The 25,354-nt window shown below is 34.5% G+C and overlaps 1 protein-coding gene across 2 annotated transcripts; it reads right to left on the bottom strand.

Moving 5' to 3' along the window:
- Positions 1 to 1,139: 1,139 nt before the first annotated feature.
- On the bottom strand, positions 1,140 to 23,738 carry LOC123548844 (uncharacterized). Of its 2 annotated transcripts, XM_053545958.1 has the most exons (7): positions 23,582 to 23,711; positions 23,042 to 23,065; positions 12,439 to 12,627; positions 11,421 to 11,558; positions 10,486 to 10,675; positions 5,171 to 5,404; positions 1,140 to 3,003 (listed from the first exon to the last, which is right to left on the bottom strand). In XM_053545958.1, the coding sequence occupies exons 3-7, from the start codon at positions 12,607 to 12,609 to the stop codon at positions 2,912 to 2,914; spliced, it is 825 nt and encodes a 274-aa protein (XP_053401933.1). In that variant the 5' UTR covers positions 12,610 to 12,627; positions 23,042 to 23,065; positions 23,582 to 23,711; the 3' UTR covers positions 1,140 to 2,911. The 2 variants fall into 2 exon arrangements, with proteins under 2 accessions (XP_053401933.1, XP_053401932.1); XM_053545957.1 differs by lacking the exon at positions 23,042 to 23,065 and having other exon boundaries at positions 23,582 to 23,738.
- Positions 23,739 to 25,354: the final 1,616 nt, after the last annotated feature.

The raw sequence follows: 25,354 nt of genomic DNA, 5'->3' as shown, positions 1-25,354 counted from the left end.
ACATAACTCTATCCTGCTTTTTGCAAGAATGATGGCCCTTTTTAGACTTAGAAAATCATGGGTAGGACAATATTTCTATTATACAAAAAAAATCAGATGAGCGTCAGCACCCGCAAGGCAGTGCTCTTGTTTTATATGGCGTTAACATTTTTTTTTCACACTGGTACATCGTCAGGAAATGGAAGGGAGAGAAATTTATTGCATTCTATCGGTGCCATTTTTATGGCCCTCTGAAAACAGGGGTTATCTTGTTATACTCATGTTGGTCTATCTGTCAGTTCATCAGCAGACACTTTGATTTTTGATCAATAGCTAGAAAATGATGTGGCATATATTGGTCACACTTCCTAGGACAATTTGCCTGTGTCAGGAGAAGACCTTTATTGTTTTATGGGGTCAGTACGTCAAAGGTCAAATTGACAGACCTTGAGGCTAAAACCAGTCTCTGATCAATAACTTGAGAATGCTTAGGCCACTAGTAATTTAAACTTCACATCAGGATGATCAGATGAACCCGATTACATTTAGGGTCATAGGTCACAGTAAAATTGACCTCTAAGCTGAAAAATGGTTTTTAGATCAATAACTGGAGAACAATTTGCTCTAGGATTTTCAGATTTCACAAGTCAGTAGATGACCCTAATTACTTTTGAAATCAGTAGGTCAAGGGCACAGTAACCTTGAGACTAAAAGCAGTTTTTGATCAACAGTGGGAGACTGCTTGTGCCTAAGGCCATAAAACTTAATGACCTATGGTTATTATATTACTGGTGTAGTCTTTGGACCAGGAGGTCAAGGTCATTGTGACATGAAAGACTAAAAAAGGTTATCTATAGCTCCAAAATGCTCGGGACTATGGCCATCAAACTTCGTACCATGATTGTCTGTTATCAGACAGTTATTAGGTGAAAGGTCAAGGTCAGAGCATACTGGAGGCTGAAAATTACACAACCTCTGCAACAGGGTACATGTGTGCTCGTGTTTGAATGATTATGTTTTATACCAACCGAAGTATGCAAACGGTAATCATAACTTTTTTTTTCGGACTACAGCTATTAATTTTAGTAACAGTCTGGTACTTTTTTGTTCAATGCAGATTATGCTGACGGGAAATATGGAAATATAAAACGAACACCGACTGCATATTGAGAAAATAGCAATTTATTATGGAGAAAATGTTATTTTACAAGAGAGATACAATGACTTTACAAAAATGATTTAAATAATCTTACAACATACAAATTCCTCCTATGGCTCGTGTGAAATACATGCATATTTAATAGTAAATACTGAAAAATCTCTTCCTTTAAAGATCAATGTTCTTTTAATTTCGAAAAAATCATAACTGATTTGTAGGAAGAATTTGTTCACAAAAGTTTCAGAACATTGAAGCAATTTTTAAAGAAAACATGGTCTTTTTAAAAAAAAAATATAGAAAAGCATTTAACTGTTGCCACAACTTTCATATTTCCAGTAAAATGTTCTGATAGAAGAAATATTCAGTTCGGTTTTTATTTTGCACTTCGTGTTTACTTCATGGCATAAAAAACTGATTAGTGTTACCAAACATTAAATCCATAAAAATTACAAAGTGTTTTTCATATGACATACAGAAATTTGAAGCATATGCAAAATCTAATTAATGCTGTAGATTAAACTGCCAATGCAATATTGAACAGAATTTTTATAAATGTATTTTCGAGCAGCTTTAGATTAAAAGAAAATCCAAAATTGTTGATAGAAAATAATTTTCATTGGAAAAAAATATTCTGATTATACTAATAAAATATATTTCTTAGAACAGAAATAGATTAAGCATGTTAAGGGTTCTACAACATAATAGTAAAAGAAAAATGATGGACGGAAAGAAATATCACAGTTTTACTAGACCGAATCTATGTTATAGGTACTCATTAATTGTTCGTATAAATACATTATTCTTATATGCTAGAAATAACTGGCTCTCCAAAAGCACATTTTTTTCACAAAACTGATTAATGAGGAAATTATATCAAGTATAATACTATATTAAAAATCTAGAACTAAGGTAGTTCTGCACGTTAGCATAATTGAGAAATAATTTATCCAAATATGCATAACTACCTTGAAATGGAGAACTGAAAATGAGCCGCGCCATAAGAAAACCAACATAGTGCGTTTACAACCAGCATGGATCCTGCGCATCCATGCAGTCTGATCAGGATCCATGCTGTTCACTTTCAAAGCTTATTGGAATTAGAGAAACTGTTAGCGAACAGCATGGATCCTGACCAGACTGCGCGGATGCGCAGGCTGGTCTGGATCCATGCTGGTCGCAAACAGATGTTGATTAATGCTGGTGTTATAAATTACATGATACATAGTTGTATTGCGAGTAAAGCAGTTCTAAATGCTATCTGAATTTAACTAAAAAGTTAATCTGATTAAAAGTACTAAATTTTCTGAACTCTTATAATGCAGCAGAAGACATATGATGGAGTTGTTAATTTTCCAGGACGTTTTAAAAATTTCAGGAACTTTTAAAAGATGTTTTTAACAATACCGTTTTTCACTGTTCAGCAGATATTAGACCAATCTTGCCATTTAAGCAGTATTCCAGTGCTTTGCTAAATGTTTCAATTTGCTTTATTCCAAGGAGGCAATAACTTATTTATTTAAGTATTAATATAAATTATTCCAGTACACACAGGTCTTCAATATTAGTCTCCCCTGTTGTACAGAAAGTTTTAGGTGTAGTTCCTCCAGTCCAAATATGCTTTACTTATACAGGGTAATATTTAACTTTTACTGAAAATCACTGGCTAAATCTTTGTGAGTCAGTACGCCTGGTCTAATGAAAGAAGAGTTATTGCCATTGCAATGAAAGTGGCAGGAGAACAAATTAAATGCATCTTGGTTGTTGCTGTGGTAACTAACGGGAGGTAAGTGGCTTTAACGTGAAGAAACATGTATTCGTGTCTGCTACTGCACGCTGTCTGTACTCTCTGTATCTCTGGTATTCCGCTGAAATATTAATGAAAAGTGTAAAGCATCACTGAAAGCTTACGTAGGTGTTAATTTTTAGCAGAACAATTTATTTATAAGAGTTTTGACGGTCTTGCTCACCAGACAATGGAGTACTGTTGACCTTGAATATAACGTCATTACAAAGTGTCAAGGAAACTTGACAATGGTATTTAGTGCAAAACTAAATAGACAAGAAAACTGCATAAAGGGTCATAAAATCTTTGATTTCTGATTTAATTTACAATGTAATCTTTTTCTATAAAGTGATCTAGAAAATATGTCAAGGTGACCCATTTTCACAACTGCCACAGATTATATAAAGGCAAAGGAAGAAAATATTACTTCTAGCCTTATATTAAGTTTTCTTGAGTGTTAAAATTTCACCATGACCTTGTGACCTAGATTTTTAACCAAGGCGACCCAGTTTTAAATGTGATTCAGATTTCATATAAACATTATGACCAGGCTTCATATAGGTCAAGTAGAAAGTATGTCCTCGGCATTTTGACAAGGTGTTTGTATAATTTGACCATGTGACCTAGTTTGTGACCCGGATGACCCCCTTATGAAATGGGCCTAGATTTAATAAAAACACATTTTGACTATGTTTCATACTGTTCAATTGTAAATTTAGTCCGCCACAGTGTCACAAGATTTTTCTATGGTTTGACCTAGTGACCTGATTTCAGTTCCAAGACAAAATATTTTCAAATATGACTTTCCTTTATAAAGACAAACGGTCTATTAACCTTTAGCCTGCTGGCAGCAAGTGATTCTGCCTTTGCGACCAGTGCAGACCAAGATCAGCCTGCACATACATGCAGTCTGATCATGGTCTGCACTGTTCGCTATCCAGTCAGTAAATTTTCAGTAAACACCCCTTCTAATAATAAATAGTATTGCCCAAATTGAATGATGGACCAGTCCATTTTAGAAATTTAGCAGGCTAAGGGTTAAGCAATCATATGGGTCAGGCGGGAAATATGACCTCTAGGCTCTAACATTGTTTCCATGTGTTCTTATCTAGTGACCTAGTTTGGATCCAAGATGACCAAGTTTAAAGTCTGGTCCAGATTTCATAAAGATGAACATTCTCACCAAGTTTCATATAGATCAGGAAGAAAATATGGTATCTAGAGCATTAAAACTTTTTTTCTGTTATTTGACCTAATCATGATCTAGTTTATAACCACATACCAACCAGTTTCTGTCATGGCTAGCTTTCTTAAAGATGAACATTTTGACAAGATGTCAAACGAATCACATTGAAATTAGGACATCTACAGTGTTAACAAAGTGTTTTCTATTATTTCACCTAGTGATCTAATTTTTGACCCAAGTTGACCAGTTTCAAAGTTTTCCTAGTTTACATAAATACCTGTTGTTGTTTTTTAGATCAATACCTGTTTTTTAGATCAAGTAGAAAATACCTTGTGTAACGTTAACAAAGTTTTTCTATTTCTATAACTAATTTCAAAACTTGACATAGATTCCATTGAGACAATTATTCTGCCTAAGTTTCATGTAAATTGGATAGAAAATGGTTCCTCCTTAGTGCTGACAAGGTTTTCTTTATGACCTAATCTAGTAGCCTAGTTTTTGTCCCAGCTCTAACAAGGCTTCATAAAGATCAGGTATGGCCTTTAGGGTATTAACAAGGTTTTTATGATTTGATCTGTTAACATTCTTCCCAAGTTTCGAACTTTACCTACATTTACCAAAAGCAAACATAGGCACATTTCGTGTAGATCAATTTGAAAAAAATGGCCCTGGTATGTTAACAATATTTTTCTATGATTTGACGTAGTTTTTCACCCTAAATTACCCAGTTCCAACTGGTTAACACTGTAAAATTTGACCTAGAGTGTTAAGTTGTTAACTAAGCAACTGTGGACGAGCGAGACAGGCTCACAGTTCACCCTGAACTAAGGTTCCAGTGAGCTAAAAGCATGTGTTTGAAAGAAATTGTGTGTTCAACGACTTCTGAGTTTAAAAATAGCCGCATATATTTCAGCAAAACTTACTTTCTCAATGAAGTTTGTTATAATCGTCGAGATATGTTGAAGAGAAACTACCAAGTTTCACTGCCAATATATCAGTAATATAGACTAATATAACGATGTACACAAATTTTTACTGCTTTAAACCATAGAAAAATTCTTACCACTATCGTAGAAATCCGTCAGTTTCTTTTCTGAATCTGCGCAGAAGAGAAGAACGTATGTGTCTGGTCGAATCATACAATTGCGAATCCTGCTGACTTTATACGTTGCAACAACACCGTGATATATGTGACGTATATTCATTAACTTCGGAACGTGTTTCACGTAATTTTCGTAGAACTCGCTATTTGAAACATTCAACCCATACATCTCTGATAGCTGGAATGCACACACATCTGAAACATATAATGCCGATTGAAAAAAAAAACAATTCTCCCACCACACCACGCAGAAATTGTAAAATGTCACAAACTATCGGCCATAACTTCATGGAAAATCAGTGAACCATAACATTCCAGTGATTTACACAACTAGGCTTTGCAGTGGTAACTCCTGTGAAGTTTGGTGAAATTCGAGCCAGTGGTATAGGAAAAGTAGCATAGATAAAAGAATGTGACGACTAATCTGAACATGACGAAACTATGCAGAACTACACTTCACATTGCTCGCTGGTGAGGTTTGGTGAAAGTAAGCATAATTGTACACAGCATGTAGTGTGGACACTGTAAAATATGACAAATCAAGGACCATAACTCTGTGAAAATCAATGAGCCGGAACATGCCGATGATACGAATAACAAGGCTTGGCACGGATAACTCGTGTAAGGTTTGGTGTGAATCTGCCTAATGGTGTAACAGAACCTGCCAAAATATCCATACACTGAAAAATATGGCAAATAAAGGGCCATAATCCCCACGCCGAAAATCACTGAACCAGAACATGCCGACAATATGCACAATAAGACTGATCGCTCCTGTAAGATTTGGTATAAATCCGCCCTATTATATCAGAGGTGGCTAAAACATCGTATTGTATCATAGCCCGGTGTTTTTTCTTAACAAATTCGGTGCAGGTAAATCGTATACACTGACAACAGGGTGCGGTAACTAAAAGTGTGCAGGTATTTAATCAGCCATTCCAGAAATAATGTCCCATTTGCCATTTTTATGTGTCCTTGTCATTTTACTAGTAGAAAAAGAGCTGTATACGGATGTTCACTGTGTTGAATTATCAGTATATATATGTGCTGTCTTTGAAAAATGGAAATTGGAAATTTTCAGATAGAAGGTCATTAAACCTTAAACTGTCAGCTAAAACATGCAGAAATTTGCATTTTTTGGTTGTCCCACGAAAGGGTGCATAAATATAACCAAGAGATAAAGAAGCACGAACAATGCTGAATAGAAAAGACTACCTCTAAATAATTTCAAACAAATCATAGTTTGGATGAATATCATTTATTTTGTAGCCACAGAAGATAAAAAATTTTCATCAACTATTATACCATTGTCCCCAAAATAGCTTTAACCTCCGTTATCACACTTAAGACAATGAAAAGTACCACATGAATATTTGTTATAACAGTAAAAAGGTGCTTGTGCCCTTCTTTTATGTCATTTGTTTCCTTAGACTATTAAGTTTTAGTGATACATCCCACAATATTTTGATATGAATATCAAATGTATATTTGACTTGGATCGTTGAAAATGTCAGTTAACCTCCGTGACCAGGATTTTGAGAAAATATTGAGATTATGAATTATTCTGAGGTTAGTGAGAGTGATGCGCCAATGTGTTTTGCCAGTACTGATGTAACTCCAGTTGGTTTTTTGCTTTTTTCGTGATAAATCTGCCAGAAAATGCACATTTTTTTTAACTTCCGTTACTGTTAACTTCCATAACAAATTTAGTGATGATCTATTAGTTTTTTCCCAACGTCACCCGTGGTTTTTCTTACTACTATATAATTGCGCCATAGGTTAATCTACATCATAATCGTACATGGTAGCTGCAACTGACAACATTGGATATTTTTTTAAAGACACGGCATTTTAACGGGTAAGGTAAATATTTTAATATAAATTTGATAGATTTTAGTACATTCTGTTTTGTCACAGCACAGTTTCAGAGTGGTTGTAAATGTTTGATTTGTATTAATAGACCCAAGACAAAAGAGAAACACAGTTTTAATTCCACTGTATTTGAATATATGGTTTATCAATCAACAGATCGGCAATGTAACGGAGGTTAAAATCTTTGAAAAAGAAAATATATTTAATTTGCCCTTGTTCCAGTTACTTGGAAATGTATTTTCTCCTTACTCTACCAGTTAAAGACATAAGAGGTAATGTGACTGTAGGTTAATATTTTAATGGAGAACAATTTTAGGTGCCATTTGGTGCCAATAGTAACGGAGGTTAAATATATTACAATATTTTGAAACTTAAGTTAAGGATTACCAATACACCTTTAAAGCTGCTGTTGAAACATAACATTTATCTTAATTCCTTTAACTCAAAAAATGTTTTTATAGCAGGAAAAAACCATAAACCGAACAGCGACAACCTGAATACGACATACAATGTAACGGAAGTTAAAATTTGATATATAGATGTTTGTTTCTTCCAATTGGACATTGAAAGAATGTTGTAATGTTTTAATACTACTGTGAACATGAAATATAATTTCACTGCATTATTTAGATAAAGCTTCAACTATAAAAAGTAAGTTGAATAGATGTGATTACAATAACTCTTAGTGTCAATGATCAAAGACTCGGCTATCTGTTTTGCTTTTTTTTTATTCGGGAATGCCACTATGATGATGCACGCAGATATACAAAAAAAGCTCAGCTATATAGGCCCTATTTACCTAATTGTAGGAGTGTATTTCGTCAATGCGGAACTCAACAGGTCTATAGATACCTGATATTTCTCGCTTTTCCACTTGAATTACCCATCTATTCAACATTGCCAAACTATTTTGAAATTATTTTTTGTTTATATTTGTGTTGTATTTATGTTTTTATTGGTGTATGTATTTGCTCATTTTATGCAAACTTATTTTATGGTGGAATAAAAGATATATCTATCACTTTCTCAGTTTCTCGTAGTTCTGTTGTTTCTTTTACCTACTGAAGCTGAGAAAAATAACATAGCACGCGAAACCAAGACCCGGCAGCATGAGATAACCAGCTGTGGAATTCATGTTTTTAAACATCACAGTGCAGTGGCTACTCTTGCTCCTAATACTGACAATATTGAGAATACTCCCTTTGAAACAAGATATGTAGAAACAATGAGACCACTCCCTAAAACAAGATATATAAAACATTGAGATCCATCCCTTAAACAGAATATATCGAAACATGAGAGCACTCCCTGAAAAAGGATTCATAGAAACATTGAAATCTCTCCCTGAAACAAGATATATAGAAACACTGAGACCACTCTCTGAAACAAGATATATTGAAACGTTGAGACCTCTCTCTCTGAAACAGGATGTATCAAAACATTAAGAACATTCCCTGTAACGGAATATATGTAGGCCCTAAACATTGAGATCACCCAATGAAACAGGATATGTAGAAACATTGATATCACTTCCTGAAAAAGAATTTATCGAAACACTGAGATCACTGCCTTAAACAGGATATATAAAAGTTTCTTTAGATATATAAATGCGTCATTATACCTGGTTAAGAATGAATATTTTTTCTTTGAACTAAAATATTAGTTCCCGACTTTAAAATTATATTTATACTGCCATCCACATAAAGCAATGTCCTCTGTTTAACATCCGTTACAATCTCTGTTAATTCATTTAAGTATATTTTTTGGCTAATATCAGTTTGGGCACATACGTGATGTTAGCTCCCAATAATAAACAGTTTTTATTAAACAGATGATACCATAAAGTAGTGGTCTGTTATACGATCACACCAGTTCGTTTCGGTTTTATTCCCAATTTTCTATATTTCTTCAAGAAATAGTAAACATAGTACATGTATCAAATTTCTCTTCTAAAATGCCGCAGCTGTTCCGTTACAGATTCGGCAGTATCATTACTCTTGCATTATCATTATGATAACAAAAAGATTGTGTAATCTATAATATATAAATATTACTAAATAAAAATACTTGATTTAAAAGTTTAACATCCGTTACTTATCACCTTGTTTGAAAATCACAAACGGTTACGTTATAATTGCATGAATTGTCAGAAAAAAATGACACCTTCTTTTTGATCACATTCTGACATTTTATTTTTGCATAACTAAAGATACCTTATATGAAATAATTTCATCTAGCGAACAAAATATTAACAGAAGAAAATAAAAATCGTTTGTTGGGAAACAATGCAATATTAAAATAGGCACATCTAGAGCAATTTTTTTTGTCTAAGTTGGACTGATAGCACATTTATTATCTTATTCAGGGTTTGTAGAGTACAGAAGTGTTGAAAATGTGCATTAGTTGTATCAAATGACATATACGTTGCCCAAGAAATCTTGTGAACCAGAAATTAACCTCCGTTACTCGTAAATTTAGGTCCTTATAAATAAATATTCATATCTTTGAAACGCAAATTAGTTGGTGGATGGAATTTTCAGATTTTTAACTTGACACCTTGTACATTATGAAATTGTTGGTATTCTACGAAACAACAAACCATAATTTTTTGATTTTTTCAATTCTGAAATGGGACATTTTTTTCGGAATGGATACCCGCACGCTAGTTACCGCACTGTTGGATAGGAAAGTATGCCAGCGTGTCTGGAACAGTAGACAGCGAAGTGTATTTTATTGATTTTCTGCTCTTGCATTGGTTTATTTTACCTGGGCTTTACACATTTGTAATGCAAGGATTTCAAGTAGGCCCCTACTCACTGAACTGCTGTATATATGGCAATGAGGAACGCCTACAACTACCATATATGGGAACATTAAAACTCTCGGGTAAACGATTTATACTCGGGGGCTACGCCCCCTCGTACAAATCGTTTACCCTCGAGTTTCAATGCTCTTTCTATTACAAATTTAACGAATCAAGCGCCATGACTCTGCTGAAAAACACAGAACTGGAACATGTACATGGTAAGCACAGCAAAGCTTGGCAACGTTCACCTCTGTGAAGTTTAGTGTAATTCCTTCTGGTTGTAGCTGGGCAGATGCAATGACAAGAAAAACTACGACAAATCGCTGGGCCATAGCTCCACTGAAAATCTCTGAACCGGAACATACCGAAAATATGGACAGTGAGGCTTAGCACTGATCACTCCTGTAAGATTTGGTGTAAATCCGCCCAAATATGTATAAGAAGTGGCAAAAATTTAAAACTGTTACCTTCATTCGGTAAATACTAAACTGGTACAAAAATTGTAATATGTAAATAATGAACTGGTACTGAAATAGTAATGTGTGTTACCTGCATTCGGTAAATAATGAACTGGTACTGAAATAGTAATGTGTGTTACCTGCATTCGGTAAATAATGGACTGGTACTGAAAATAATTCTAATCCATCACCGGCAGAAGGAAAGTCTTTCTGTTTAAATATTTTGCTAGATTCAGTCCACATTTCTGCGTGTCTACTGTCCGGAAACTTAATCATAATGAGACACTGCTCTGGCATTCGACTATAAAGATCACCCTCGTATCTTTTCAGCTGAAATGAAATGAAATGAAAGTAATGGTAAAATGGTTATAGAAATGGGGGTAAATGGCGTAATTTAGAATTTCCGGTTCAACAACGTAGCAGAACACATAATACAAAGTAACTAGATTACAACGCAACACAGGTATCAAAGGGCCTGTTCCAAATTCGTGCCCTAGAGTCCATTCATTTTATTCACTTTATTTCACAAGTCATTTAACTTAATGTGAAGTAAATTTTCCGTCACAGTTATGTTGTTTTTCTTTCTTTCTTTTGAGTTTTTCTTTCAATTCTCGATGTACATGAAATAGACACGTTTGCTTGGTTTTATACGTTAGTTTGGAAAAATAAAAATATATAGGACAGTAGTACTTAGGACGTATAATGTTATTATGATGTTGTCCATCCCACAGGGATCCGTCACGTGCTATAATAGAGGGTTTTTTTAAAATGTTTTTAGATGAAATCAAGAACTTATATGTAAAAAAATCACCCATAAAACATAAACAGAGGCAATCATAGCACGTGATGGATCCCTGTGGTTCATCCGTGATTCCGTCAGTACGAACAGTTTTCCTCGTCTTCAAAGCTTTTTTCAGCCATTCATATATATCTAGGTATTATTGATTTCGTTTAATGTGCCCTGCAAATAATTAGAATTTTGAACCTCTCCTTATAGAAAGTATATTTTTGTACACGTATTAAATCTCTTACATTAATTGCCCACAAGTTACACTAACATATTTTAAATGCTCACATTTTCAGCTATACCAAGATAGACTCCTCCATAATTTTCTACAACCCGTTTCTCTACAACAAACGCATTCTTCAGTCGTTGAACATATTCTTGCTTTCCTCTCACAAACAAGTACACTTCTGTGCTTGCATCTGACATCTGAATGTAGGAAAAAATATCCTTGCAAAAATAATTTTATAAAACTCTTCCATAAGTGAACAGCATGTAAATCATGTTTAAACTGGGAAATAGATTTTAGTTTTGCGTGCATTATTGTCAAATAAAACACGTTTTTTTTCGTTCAGATGCGTAGTAATCTAATCACGAAGGCCGAAAACTAAAATCTATTTCCATTCTAACACGCTCGAATCACATCAGGAAGAGATACTAATCTGGAATCCTTTTTTAGGCGGAATAGCCAAAAGTAGGTCATTTTGCTTTTGCAAAACGTGTTTTAATCGACAAGACAATACACGGTAAAATCCTTCTTTGTTTATATAAAAGAAAATCTTAAAGGTGTTAGAATAAGACATAGTGTATAAAAATATATGAACACATGAATTCCGCTGGTAGAATGGTTGTCACCCTGACAATTCCTGCCTACAATCCAGTCTAAACTAAAGAACACTTGTGGACATAGACCACGTGACTCGAGAGACCACTAGTTTCCTTTCCGAATTAAACAGTTTAAGTTTTATTTAACTTGTGAACAAGATTAGTTTTTTTAAAGCTAGTCAGCGTCCCGTTTATTATTCTCGTGAATATCCAACATAATGGAGACTGAAAGATCTGTAAAGTACATATGCTGGTATAGTTACGCAGGAAGGAAACAACTTCAGTCTTTGGGTTATATATGCTGCAGTGCAGTAGCTGGTTCTCAGCTTGCCAATGCATTTACAATTTCTCGCTCTGAAAGCAAGGGGAAAAGTGTCCATTCGTTGTTTTGAAACAAAAACCATCCGGAAAAAGGGCACCTTATATATAACCACATATAACCACTATTTAGCATGTCTTGATTAACAGTTCTGACTGTACTTACTTGTGGGAAACATTCTCTTTGCTCTCTCTGCATTGTGACTTTTGCTTTCTCAGTGAGATCCGGATAAGTGCCGACTTGAACCCCTTTTTCTCGTGCGCTCACTACTACCTTTTCAGACCCAGTTTGGGTACCAAAATTTCGACTTTTCCTTCCTGTACTCTTTCCTGGCATTACAGAACACTGTTTTCACTGTAGGGTGAACAAATATAAAATGTCTGACACAATACCATGTTATGACAAGCAAATTCGTAGTTAAAAGTTTAAACATTGAGAGATGAAGGGTGAACAAAGGTTGCATTGACTATTCTTCTTGTCATGTTGACCCACCGTTCTAATAGCATTATTTTCACTAATCTTCAACTCCGTGCGTTCGAACCTTTAATGATGCATGAAAATTATATGTGCTCTATCCGAGCGGTATTTTATGTACCTGGGTAGAACAACGGACCAAAGCCAGCTGGGTGGCTTCCTGGAATGCCTGCCCGAGAAAAGCTCAAACGCACAACGGTGAAAGTTAAGTGAAACAAATGAAAATACATGTATCAGTGTTTTGTTTAGCTTATATGCGGGCGTTTCTTACTACAAACATTACTGGTGGGTTTGAAACCTTAAAAACAAGTAATGGCAAATATTTGGGTAACGTCCATACATGTCTTTAAACAAATATTAATTAGTCTGGCGGTCATATTGTCACTGAATGGATAATCTGTCAAAACAGATCATTTCAAATCATTCTTAGTCTTTCTTAAAACGCGACTATTCATATGCACTACATCATATCTTACTATACATTTTAAAATCTGCTTATGTGGCTTTATGTTTCCGCGAAGATAATAACCTGTAAATAAATCCTTGACTCCGTCAAAGGAATTTGTCTGGAGTATTGTAATATCCTAAAATCTTATTAATATGGTACTTTCGATTGAAATTAAACAACCGGATTAAAGGTTTATGACAGATTTTCTACAACAAGACTTCTCAACTTTATGATAAAATCGTTCTCTATAAGGTCATTTCTTTCTGCGATATCCTTTAAATATGCACGTCTTCGTTAAAAACGCATAGTCCTTCACTCGCGTATCTCTATTAAAACACGCAATCCTATACTCGCGTGTCTGCAATAAAACACTCAGTTCTTTGCTGGCGCGTATCACAATTAAAACACGCAAATCTTAGTATAATACTCGCATATTTACGGAAAGCACGCAGTCCTTTGCTCGCTCCTTCGCTCGCGTATCTCCATTAAAACACACAATCCTTTACTCGCGTATCTCCATTAAAATATGCAGTTCTTCATTCGCACATCTCTAGTAAAACACGCAGTCGTTTACTCGAATCACCAATAATGCAAACAATCATTCCCTCGCGCATCTCCATTGTAACATGCGATCGTATACACGCGTTTCACCAGCAAAACTCGCAGTCCTATGTTCGCGTAACTCCATCAAAACACGTAGTCCTTCACTTGCGTATCTCCATTTAAAACACGAAGTCCTTCAATCGCATATCCCTATTTAAGCACCCAATCCTTCATTCGCGTCTCCCTTAAAACGTGACAATTTTACATTAAGTGCTAATTAAGATTCCTCTATTAGAATTATTTTATACACTTACTGAATCAGTCAAAACTGCTCGCGAAGTCCGCAGGACCGACGGCCAAAAGTTTCGGCTATTTACTTGCCAGATATTCAGAACGAGGGCTAATAGTTTTCACTATTGACTGGTTCAGTGTTTATTACATGTCATCAAAAATTCATTTTCACTGTTTTGTCTTTTTTAACTATTGATCGACGATTTATATAAGAAGTCGTGTATATCGTGTTATGTTTTGCAATGCACTTACTGAGTGGTTTACTGGTCAACAGCAGGAACTATTTGCCCGAGACTCGAAGAATCATGTGCACAGACGTTTTCGAATTTATTTATTCAATAAATGCTTTATTACATGGCATTAGAAACGAATGTCATTTTTTCCCCCAAATATTGTCTCTAGCCCAGTAGTAAAGGCCTTTTATGAAAATAGGGGAAAAAACTCGCAAAGAATTGATTTTTGGTGTAAGCATTCTAAAAGACATATGTAACAACATACTAAAAGTATAGAAAAGTATCATGGTGCAAAATGCATTTTTTGGGGTAAAACGTTAAAAAATATAATCGAAACTATGAATTTCTGGAATCGACCCATAATAATTTCATTGTTTTTATTAAGAAAGCGAAATTTTGCATGTTAGTAGAGAATTATAACACAAAAAAATTTAAGCTCAAGATTATTTGAAAAAAAACAAGATGGCCGCCAAAATCCAAGATGGCCGCCATTAAATTTTCATTATACAGGAAAACCGTTTAAGTATTTCAAAAACTTCAAATAGTGTGAAAGATGACCAGCATCATAGAACATACATACATTTTATTTCAAAACGCACAAACTTCAGTCTTAAACAAATTCAAGATGGCTTCCCGATTCCAAAATGGCCGCCACAAGATCATTTAGGAATACATACACTGAATAGGAAAATGGCTCTAAAATGGTTTGACTGAAAATATTTTTCTTGCATCAAACATGATCCCCGCTTTTCTTCTGATTTTTATTCAGGACTGAGGATATTCTTCAAGAAAATGTAAGTTACAGACACTTAAAGTAGGTCCAGATGTGTTCTGCAGCCATTGGAAATATGACAATTTTATCTAGAATAAAGAAAAACAGCTATTTAGTGTGCTGTAACATACAAGGGCATATTGGTAAAAAATGAAATCTGGCCACATGGGAAAGGTTTTCTTTGACTAGAATTGATAGAAAATGACAAAATTATTGCAATTTTGCGTTAAATATTGATACAACACAAAAATATCACATTTTTTAATGTTTTGGTTGTACAGTATTGTTTCTCAAAAACTGCACATTGGTATCGTAAATATTACTGATTTCTAGTAGTCAGAGGTACAACCAACATATTTAACAGTTACTGCTTAAATGTGTAATTTGTATACAGATCCGAGTAGAAAATTACAAAACAGGGCAAAAGTAGGCTACAGTTATGATAACTGATTGAAAATTATGTTGTGACAGCTATTTTTGCCAAAATTTGACGAGTTGTCATACGTTACTGAAATTACCATAAAATTTATTTTTTGCTCTGTAAAACTATTTTCCTTATTTTCTTTTCAATTCTTGCTGAAATCACATGACAAATCTATGCTTGACATGTTGGTAGCTTTTTCATAATGAAATGATAACACTACAGTACTTGTCATGTATACTTAGACAATACATCACCCTCTACAATTTAAGGGTCTCATTCTTTAGCTGATTTAAAAATTGCAGTTTAAAAAATGTGTGTTTGACTGAAAATATTTTTTCTGCATCAAACACGACTCGTGCTTTTCCCTTTTTCTTTATATTTAGTATTTGACAATATTCTGCAAAACAATGTGAGTTATAAAAATTTAAAATAGGTCCTGATGTGTGCTACAGTCATTGGAAATATATGAATTTTGTTAAGAATAAAGAAGAACGGCTACGAAGTGTGTTATAACCTTTACCAAGAACATAAATTGATAACATTTTACAAAAATATGCTTTGCAAAAGCAAAGAAACCTATATCATAACAACACTTCCACGTAGCATATATATACATTGTATCAATATTATGTATGTCAAATTAGAGTTATATGACCCAGGAGAGTGCCTATGCCTTTAGTATCTTAAACATTGTAATGGGTCGAATCACTAAGGTGACAATGTCTCAGACTAACTGACAAACTATGTAGAATGTCCTTTGTTAAAACACGTACGTAGAGCTAGTGAAACCATATACCTCATATATATTTTTTTCTCTGACTATCTCGCCTAAATAATTTGTGTTCCAATATTTCATAAATAATTGCAGTTATCAGGGATATAAACTAGCTATTTTTATTTAGGGACCCAGACTGTCAAAAATAAATATTTAACATTAGGTATATAGGCATATTCTCAAACAGTTTAGGGGTCCAGCCCAAAATCTATATAGCCATGGGCTACTGGGCCCCTGCTAATTTGTATCCCTGGTTATGAGCTAGATAATTTCAGGGATCAGGCAAAAATCACTCAATGTTTCAAACTAACAACCTTCAACTAATGATAATCAGCTCAAACTTCTATAGGCTGGGGATGCTATATTTGACAGGTCTTTTTGTTGAAGTTCCCGTCAGACAATGTCTTTGAATGGACAACATACAAAAATAGAAAAAAAATGGAAACTCCACAGGTTGCTCAACACAACAAACACGAAAATATTGCAGGCTCGGTTTGATTGAGCCTGTTCATGGACGGTAGTGGAAATGCATGCTACCGTCCACGCCCTCTAGCCCCGGGTTGAGCAGAACTCAACATATACACATGCTAAAAGTACAAAAATAATTCAGAGACATCCACAGATGTGTTTTCACATAGATGTTCAGCCGATGTTCTCTTACTTGAAGTTGCAACTCAGTATGATTGCCCTGACTCTTGGATGCTCAGTGTTTATATTCTATAACATACAGCATTAAACCACCATATTGGTATGAATGTTGAACCCCGTCTGTGAGCTGGAACTCTCTTACTGACTCAGAAGATTACCAAACCAAACGTCTCTGTCTCAACTTTCCAATGCTCAGCCTGTATTTGCTATCGTCTTTCCCGTAAAGGTTTAATTTCTATGTGCTGGCCCTAAAGCTCGAACCTAGTTACAATACGGCAACTCTTTTTTAGTCTCAAATCTTCTTTTATGTAATTTATCTGCCATTTCAGTGTAGCTGTAATAGCTCATTTAAGGTACTTGGATAAATTATAAGTTGAATCCTCAATGTGTTTTCATCAATCGCTGGATAGAAAATGACTTCATTGTAATCTGTCTTATTAACTTACCTAGCAGAGGTGTATTTTAATTGCAGCTATAACTTGTTTCCGATAGGTCCAAATTCTAACATATTTTACAACAAGAACATGAGTACTTGCTCTAATAAATAGTTGGTTCCCTTTTACTATTGTATATAACATCATGTGTGATGATGAAATCAAGTTATCACTGTAATTAACCACACACAACACACTAAATAGCTGTTCTTCTTTATTCTATATAAAATTCACGTATTTGCAATGGCCGCAGCACACACCAGGGCCAACTTAAAATGTAAAATGTCTGTAACTTACATTTTCTTAAAGAATATTGTCAGTTCTGAATAAAAATATATAAAAAGTCGGGGTCATGTTTGATGCGGGAAAATATTTTCAGTCAAACACTCAAACTACAAAATTAGCTAACAATGATCGAGACTCCAGATTGTAGAGGTGTAGATCTAAGTATACATGGCAAATTCTGTAATGTTATTATTTCATTATGAAAAGGCTACCTACAGATCAAGCATAGATCTGTCATGTGATTTCAGCAAGAATTGAAAAGAAAATAATGAAACAAAACCTGAGGACTATTTGAATCCGCCATAATGCAGCTATCATCTATTTCGCGCCATTTTTCTATTGAAAACAGTGGAAAACAGAACTGTAAACAATTTCAATGTAATTTTTCCCAAAAACATGATTATCAGATAGGAAATGATCCTACTAAGAAAAGATGGGAAATGATCCTACTAAGAAAACAAATACTTGTACTCATATATGGTTTGTTAATAAATAAGGAAGTTATCGCTGCTTAACGACAATTTCTACTGCTGAATGACTCGAAAATTTTGCCTGTATACTTCACTATTGCCAGTATTGAATCTTCTGGCAGTATGTTTTCCATCTTAAGCTGCATATAACCATAATCAATTTATTGTATGTAAAAGTAATGATATGAGACAATTTGACATAAAATCAATGATAATTCTGGTTTAAATGTCGTTTTTTATGCCGGCCATATTGGATTTAGGACGCCATCTTGCTTTTTTCAAAATTTCTAATTAATCTATGTTTTGTACAATATAGTAATCTAATGTTGTGCCAAATTTGGATCTCTTAAGATTCTGTTGCTATGGGTCGATTCCAGAAATCCACAGTTTCATTTATTTTTTTAACATTTTTACCCCAAAATAGACATTTTGCATCATGATACTTTCCTATACTTTTAATATGTTGTTACATACATCCTGTAAATTACGTACACAAAAAATCAATTCTTTGCGAGTTTTTTCTTTTATTTGGCATTTACGTTTATATAAAGAGTGTGTTGACAAAAGATATTATCATTCAAAGTCAAGCATATATTTCCAGTCTCTACATGGTGAATGCCAAAACAGCGGGTAACTTGTACAGATCTGTATTGATAAGTAAAAGAAATGACCTAATGTGTCAGTAAATCAGTAAATAAATAAATAAATAAAACAACAAAAAAAAACAGTCAATAATTATAGACCTTTATTTCAACGTAATTACAGCTACTTTGCCATGATTAATATATTTTCATCAGAATTTAATGCCACAATTATGGTTATCGATATCATTTGCAATGGCCCTTTATCTACAATTGAGCCGCGCCATGAGAAAACCAACATAGTGGCTTCGCGACCAGCATGGATCCAGACCAACCTGCACATCCGCGCAGTCTGGTCAGGATCCACGCTGTTCGCTTTCAAAGCCTAATGCAATTAGAGATAATGTTGGCGAACAGCATGGATCCTGACCAGACTGCGCGGATGCGCAGGCCGCTCTGTGTCCATACTGGTCGCAAAGCCACTATGTTGGTTTTCTCATGGCGCGGCTCAATTAATCAATCATGGTCGGAACATCTATTTAATACGCGTTTTATTTCTTACAAGTTAACAAATCTGATGCTATATATTCATCGGCGTGTATTACACATGAAAACAAACAAAATAAATGAATAAAGGTATTGAAATTCAGCAAGAAAGAATAAAGTTTGTTTATTTCATTACAAGTCACCGATAATATTTGAGCCGCGCCATGAGAAAACCGACATAGTGCGTTTGCGACCAGCATGGATCCAGACCAGCCTGCGCATCCGCGCAGTCTGGTCAGGATCCATGCTGTTCGCTAACAGTTTCTCTAATTCCAATAGGCTTTGAAAGCGAACAGCATGGATCCTGACCAGACTGCGCGGATGCGCAGCCTGGTCTGGATCCATTCTGGTCGCAAACGAACTACGTTGGTTTTCTCATGGCGCGGTTCATATATAATAAACGATATCTTGCTTCTACTGATGACACCAGCAAATGCAATAATTTACTGAAGACACGTAATTAATCATTATTTGTTGTAATTCCACTACACAAATACTACATAATGACACTGAATAATAAATTTGAAATTAAATCCAAAACAAACTTTTATTTATACCTATTTCCTGCCGGACTACTTCTGTTGCCAGAGTAGCTGGGAATAATTTATGAAGTAAAGAATGGCAGTGTAAACAGTGAATTATTTACTGAATAATTTAATAGTTTTTCTCAATGGGATGAAACTGGTGAAAGATTATTCAACATGATACAAGCAGAATTTAAAAATCTTGCTCTACCACACGCAACAAACCACGAATACACTCAGTGGCCACAACCAAAAACAATTATCCATTATTGTCCACTTTACTACTTTCACGTGCGTGACTGTAAATTATACTACGTGATGTTGTTTAGCAAATAATCAAGACCTTTGAGTGGTTTACCGCCTGATTTATCACGGTTCAGAGTTCAGACGCGCAGGCATTGTGGTTCAGAACGAGAAACCCTGGTAAATTAGTCGATAAACCACAAGAAGACCTGGGGACTTCATTTATCCGAGTAGTACTGAACCGGACGTCATTTTGCAATTTGACGTCATAACGCTCTCTTTTACCGGCCCGCGCATCAACTGTTGTTTATCGCAGAATACATATAGCGTGAGCTTCGTCTTTGTTTAACTGGCAATCAAACCTGGATTTGTATTACAGAAACGAGTTTTACAACTCGAACTGTATATAGGCAACAACCTCTCTTGGTTATATTCGAACTGACGTAAACAAGAATAATAAACTAAACAACTAACCTGCAATCTGATATTTGGCAAGCATCGTAAAATTGACTGTCTGTATTTTTCTTTTATTAACCATACATTTAGATCAACATGTTTCTAATAACATACCAAAATTTCAAAAATAGTGAATTATACAAAAAGTATATCCATTTTGCAGCCACACCCATTTTTGTTTTTGTTTTCATATTCATACAAATACGTTATTATGAAACGAGTGGATACCATAGCTATATAATAGTTTGTCTTTCAAAAATCGTTTGAAGTCGTAAAGTGAGTAAATTCATACGATGGTATATTTTGAATTTGCTGAAATTTTGAAATGTTAACGACATATTACGGTTGTGGTACTTTAATTTTCAACAAAATAACTTAAGTAAATTTTACTTGAAAATATTGTTGAAATAACAAATGGTGGGTTAGCTGTTTTGTATATTGGGATAATTATCATAAACGATTATTTTTGTTTATTTGATATTCTCCACAGTGTGAAGATTTCGACTCAGATTTCAAAAAATCAATGATAACCAATTAATGGACATAATAGATATAAAAAAGATAGTCATTAAATCATTTATAGAAACTCAAATACCGTCCTGACTGAATTATATGCCGAAGCTAAATTATTTCAGTGTGAATATAGTTAGTTAGATACAGGTCCAATGTTATTTGAAATAGATTGTTTGTTTAGTTGATTTTAGAGCCGTGTCTCACTGACAGTACTTCTGTCAATACAACGTCAATTATCCCACAAAGTTTCCGGACTGTCAATTAGACTTAGATCGTTTTATTGTGTAGTTTTTGTCAACCTTGGAGTGGTGATATACAACCATTGCGACCAAACCCAGCCCTGTAAAGTTCTGGTCAACTACGATAGCTCTTGCTCTAACTTTGTTTGTGCCTATGTAATCTATACTGTATCTTAATATTAGAAATAATGGCTGTTCTCTTTGCTTTGTTGAAGAATATCGAATTTAAATTCGTATGTAAAGTACTCGAATCACATTTTGAGCGAAACAGAAATTAGGTTAAGTGTCGAACTGTTATACCCCTTGGTCGCATGACCAGTTTACGCACTGGAATGGATACGTAGTCAAACGAACGTCCGAGGCAGGACTTACAAAAAGATATTGGAACATGCTAGAATGGTCTAGCCATAAATTGCGAAGGAAGCACACATACCACGGATTGATCATTTATTGTAAAACAAAACAACCGTCTGTCATTGCGTGTCTTAACTCGGCTTTAATTGTTTCTAAGCGCGTTAACTGCAAATCAATGGTTCTAGCATCAAAGCTAGCAACCCATTTTGTTCCAGCAGAATCAATCGATGATAATTTCTGTTAAATGAGGGTCTTTTGGAATGGATAAACAAACACGGCATTACAATGATACAAATCATGTATAGAATGAAAAAATAAGAATATGAATAAATATGTAATTTGGTGAAAAATGCTTCTACGGTGTAGCCGAAAGAAGTCCCAAGTATAAACAGGTCCTATTGTTCCTATGTTGAATGGATTAACTAAGAATGCATTTTGCAAGTAAAATAGATCAAACGGAAAGTATGGGTTAAATATATGGACAAAGGCTATAACATGAGCCTCTCTTACTGTCGTATACCCTTAACCATTAACCGTGACAGAAAAAAAAATCTTGTGTGCAAAAATACAAAGTCTGTCTCTGCAATTAAAAGTCTACATGTATATGATTGAAGTTGGGAATAAAACTGCTGCGAAAATACTAACACATTGCTTAGCATCACTAAAATGCAGGGTAGCAAAATCATATTCAGTGTAACCTACATGTGATAAACTATCTAAATAGATATACACTGCACCAGTCAGCGGATGTTTTTTCTCATGCACGTGTATATACTCCTAGACTACTTGCGAATTAAAAGCACTTATATTTGACATACGAGCAAAATACTGATATAGGAAAAGGTTTATATTGTATTAAATGTGCAGATATGAGACAAACCTCGGATGTACACGGCTGAATCTCGATATGAATGTCATTTTAAATTTCATATCAACAAACCAAACAGAAAATAAGTAGATTAAGGAATCCAGACACTGTCTCGAACCATTCTTTGTCGAATCCGTGCGTGATTAACTCGAAGCTGGCTATATTCATTTCAACTCATTCATAGTTCTATCAAATGTCATTTTAAATCGGCCTTTAATGGATTTCATATGTATATTATGAATAAAACATGCATGTATTACTTAGTGAGCTTGTCCCTAGAAAATACAGCCAACCCTGTGTTAAAGACCACCTCGGAACAGCGACCATCTGGCACTAAGGGCCGCTGGTTTTATTTTCTATTTACTATTAAATAGGGGTGAGTGTGAAAGAAGTCTAAGTACTTCTTATTTATATACACTTAGATTTCTTTCTCATATAACCCTCAATTTGTAGTATATTTAAATCTTTGAATAAAGACCACCTCTGCCAATTAAAACCACTTTTTTTATCTCTCCCAACGGTGGTCTTTATAGAGAGGTTTGACTGTAAATGCAATCACTACCCTTTACCACGGATGCACGCAAGCCTAAATTCTACAATAAAAGCTTGTCATTCAGTGTGTAGATCCCTTAACCAGAAGCTCTTACCTATTCCAACAGAAGAAACTAAGACTGTAAACATTAGATAAAAGATTTAAAATCCACACTTTTTATCATCCCTTGACACTACAATATTTTGATTGATAATCATGAACAAACTCGTTTCAACAATATATAAAATGTTTAAAATACAATGTATAGACTGAGCTTTCCAAACATATTATACAAACCATATATCGAATTATTATGGAAAATATGATAGGGAGTTAATCATTTACGGTGTGTAAATCAAGCCCTTGTACCCTTATTGTTTTATAGAATTATCAAATTACAAAAATTTTACGATAAAGTTTTGTGCTATTTCAATAAAGTGTAACCCTGAACAAATAGAATATACCAGCTTTATAAAGATTTTATTATTCCTAGTTCAATGTCGTGCTTAATATATCAATACGTGGTCGCTAAGGGTATAATTATTTTGTAAATACTTTATTGTACAAATCTTATCTTTTATATAATTAACTCAGTTGTTACACAGATTTTTTTAAAAGATATATAATAGCAACTTGGATAAAGGCAAAGACTTACCAGTGTTCGTTTTAATAAAACCAGACTTTCTTAAACTCCAAGATTTTTCTTTTTAACACGGCGCGTATACTAAAAGATTTAGTATTGTAAACTTATATGCACTGATTTTACGCTAGCAAGGAACAATGTCATAGGATAACAAACTGTAGCCTTAATACCCGATATCGCACAGGGTCACGAACCTTGACGCGCTTCCAAATACGGTCCGCATTTTTTTCCATGATCCGATAAATGAAATATTTTTGTATTGTTTTTCAAGTGTCGTTCGGTTTATTCAATAAAAATGCAAATCTTCCCGTTGAGAAATGACCTAGTTTTAAGATAATACACAACTTAAACAGTTTTAAAATCTTGGTCGGTGTTCATCAAATTCGATTGATACTTCATCTCTTGCAGTCGGGTTAAATTATTTGTACAGCAGCTTTTAATGAAACCGTTTCATTACATCGGAATAATATATGTAGCACATACAAATATTAAAGTCTTCGTATAAAGTCAGCAATGTTCGAAGCCTACAATCATGCAAGATTATTAATAATTTGTATATTTGTGTGAGAAGCATATGTATACTTACGAAAATGATCTGTAACTGCTGTAGGTACATTCATGTTAACCAATGAGGCAGCAAAAAGAAAAATAAACAATAAATGTCCACGTCTAAATGTCGTTAAATATATGCTCTAAATATTAATTGATGCTCACCATATTCAGTAAATGCTTTGAACAGCGTGATGTTTGCGACACATGAAACATGTCCCTTGTCACACGTGCACGAGAAGCTCGTGTTGTTATTCATGTAAATACAGAATCCATAGAATAAAATGTTGATAAATGTAAGTCGATTTACAAACTCGTGACTCGGCATTTCTTAAAAAAATAATAACAAAGTTTTCTTTATCAAAATCGTTATCGATTCTATTCGTGTCCAAAACAGACGTTTTGTTGAGGCGCTGTTTCGTCATAAGACCAATTCATATTTGATCCGTGCCATGGGAAAACCAACATAGTGGCTTTGCGACCAGCAGGGATCCAGACCAGCCTGCGCATCTGCTGCACAGGCTGGTCAGGATCCATGCTGTTCGCTAACGGTTTCTCTAATTTTAGTAGGCTTTAAAAGCGAACAGCATGGATCCTGACCAGACTGCTCGGATGCGCAGGCTGGTCTGGATCCATGCTGGTCGCAAACCCACTACGTTGGTTTTCCCATGGCGCGGCTCATTTAATTATTTCTGTAAAGTATACTGGACATACTTCAATTTTAACTTCATACATCAACACGACAACGTTTTCCGACATATGAAAGCGTTTTGAAAAACAACTTTTTTTGTTATTGAACATCTTAACTTATTTTAATTAATTAATTAATTATTTGACGGTGTCTCAACTTTTACGGATATTTTGTATTCCTTACTGACGATCGAATTTCTGTATTCATCCAGAAACGACTTTCATGGGCGGAAGTTACATGAATTATAACACGAGCTTCACGTGCGCATGTGGCAAAGCTCATGCATCGGATATCACAAAAGGTTTATGTTGCGTTTTTACTTTTCTTAATTGTATTAAACCGGTAATTTTGTGTTCTAATACCTGTCACTGGACTATTTAAAAACAATAAAAAAAATCATTTGCATGTGCTTTTTCAATAGCCATATTATAGTATAGACCGTGTGAAGAAAGTAAATCAATATTTGTGCTAAACAATGAGGGTATATTTGCCCCTAAAATAATTGGCAGAGAATATTCCGACCGCAAGTCCCTGTGAGATTAAGA

Source organism: Mercenaria mercenaria, chromosome 6 (assembly GCF_021730395.1).
Source record: "Mercenaria mercenaria strain notata chromosome 6, MADL_Memer_1, whole genome shotgun sequence".
NCBI lineage: Eukaryota > Metazoa > Mollusca > Bivalvia > Venerida > Veneridae > Mercenaria > Mercenaria mercenaria.
This window is presented reverse-complemented; position numbering and strand designations above follow the sequence as displayed.

Bases quoted from the DNA above. Each gene is read 5' to 3' on its own strand.
- LOC123548844 (XM_053545957.1), bottom strand. From the start codon at position 12,609: ATGCCAGGAAAGAGTACAGGAAGGAAAAGTCGAAATTTTGGTACCCAA. The intron at 5,405-10,485 runs GTAACACACATT...TATATGTTTCAG, and splicing joins CCATTATTTACCGAATGCAG to ATGTGTGTGCATTCCAGCTA. The intron at 3,004-5,170 runs GTAAGAATTTTT...TTAATATTTCAG, and splicing joins GACGGATTTCTACGATAGTG to CGGAATACCAGAGATACAGA.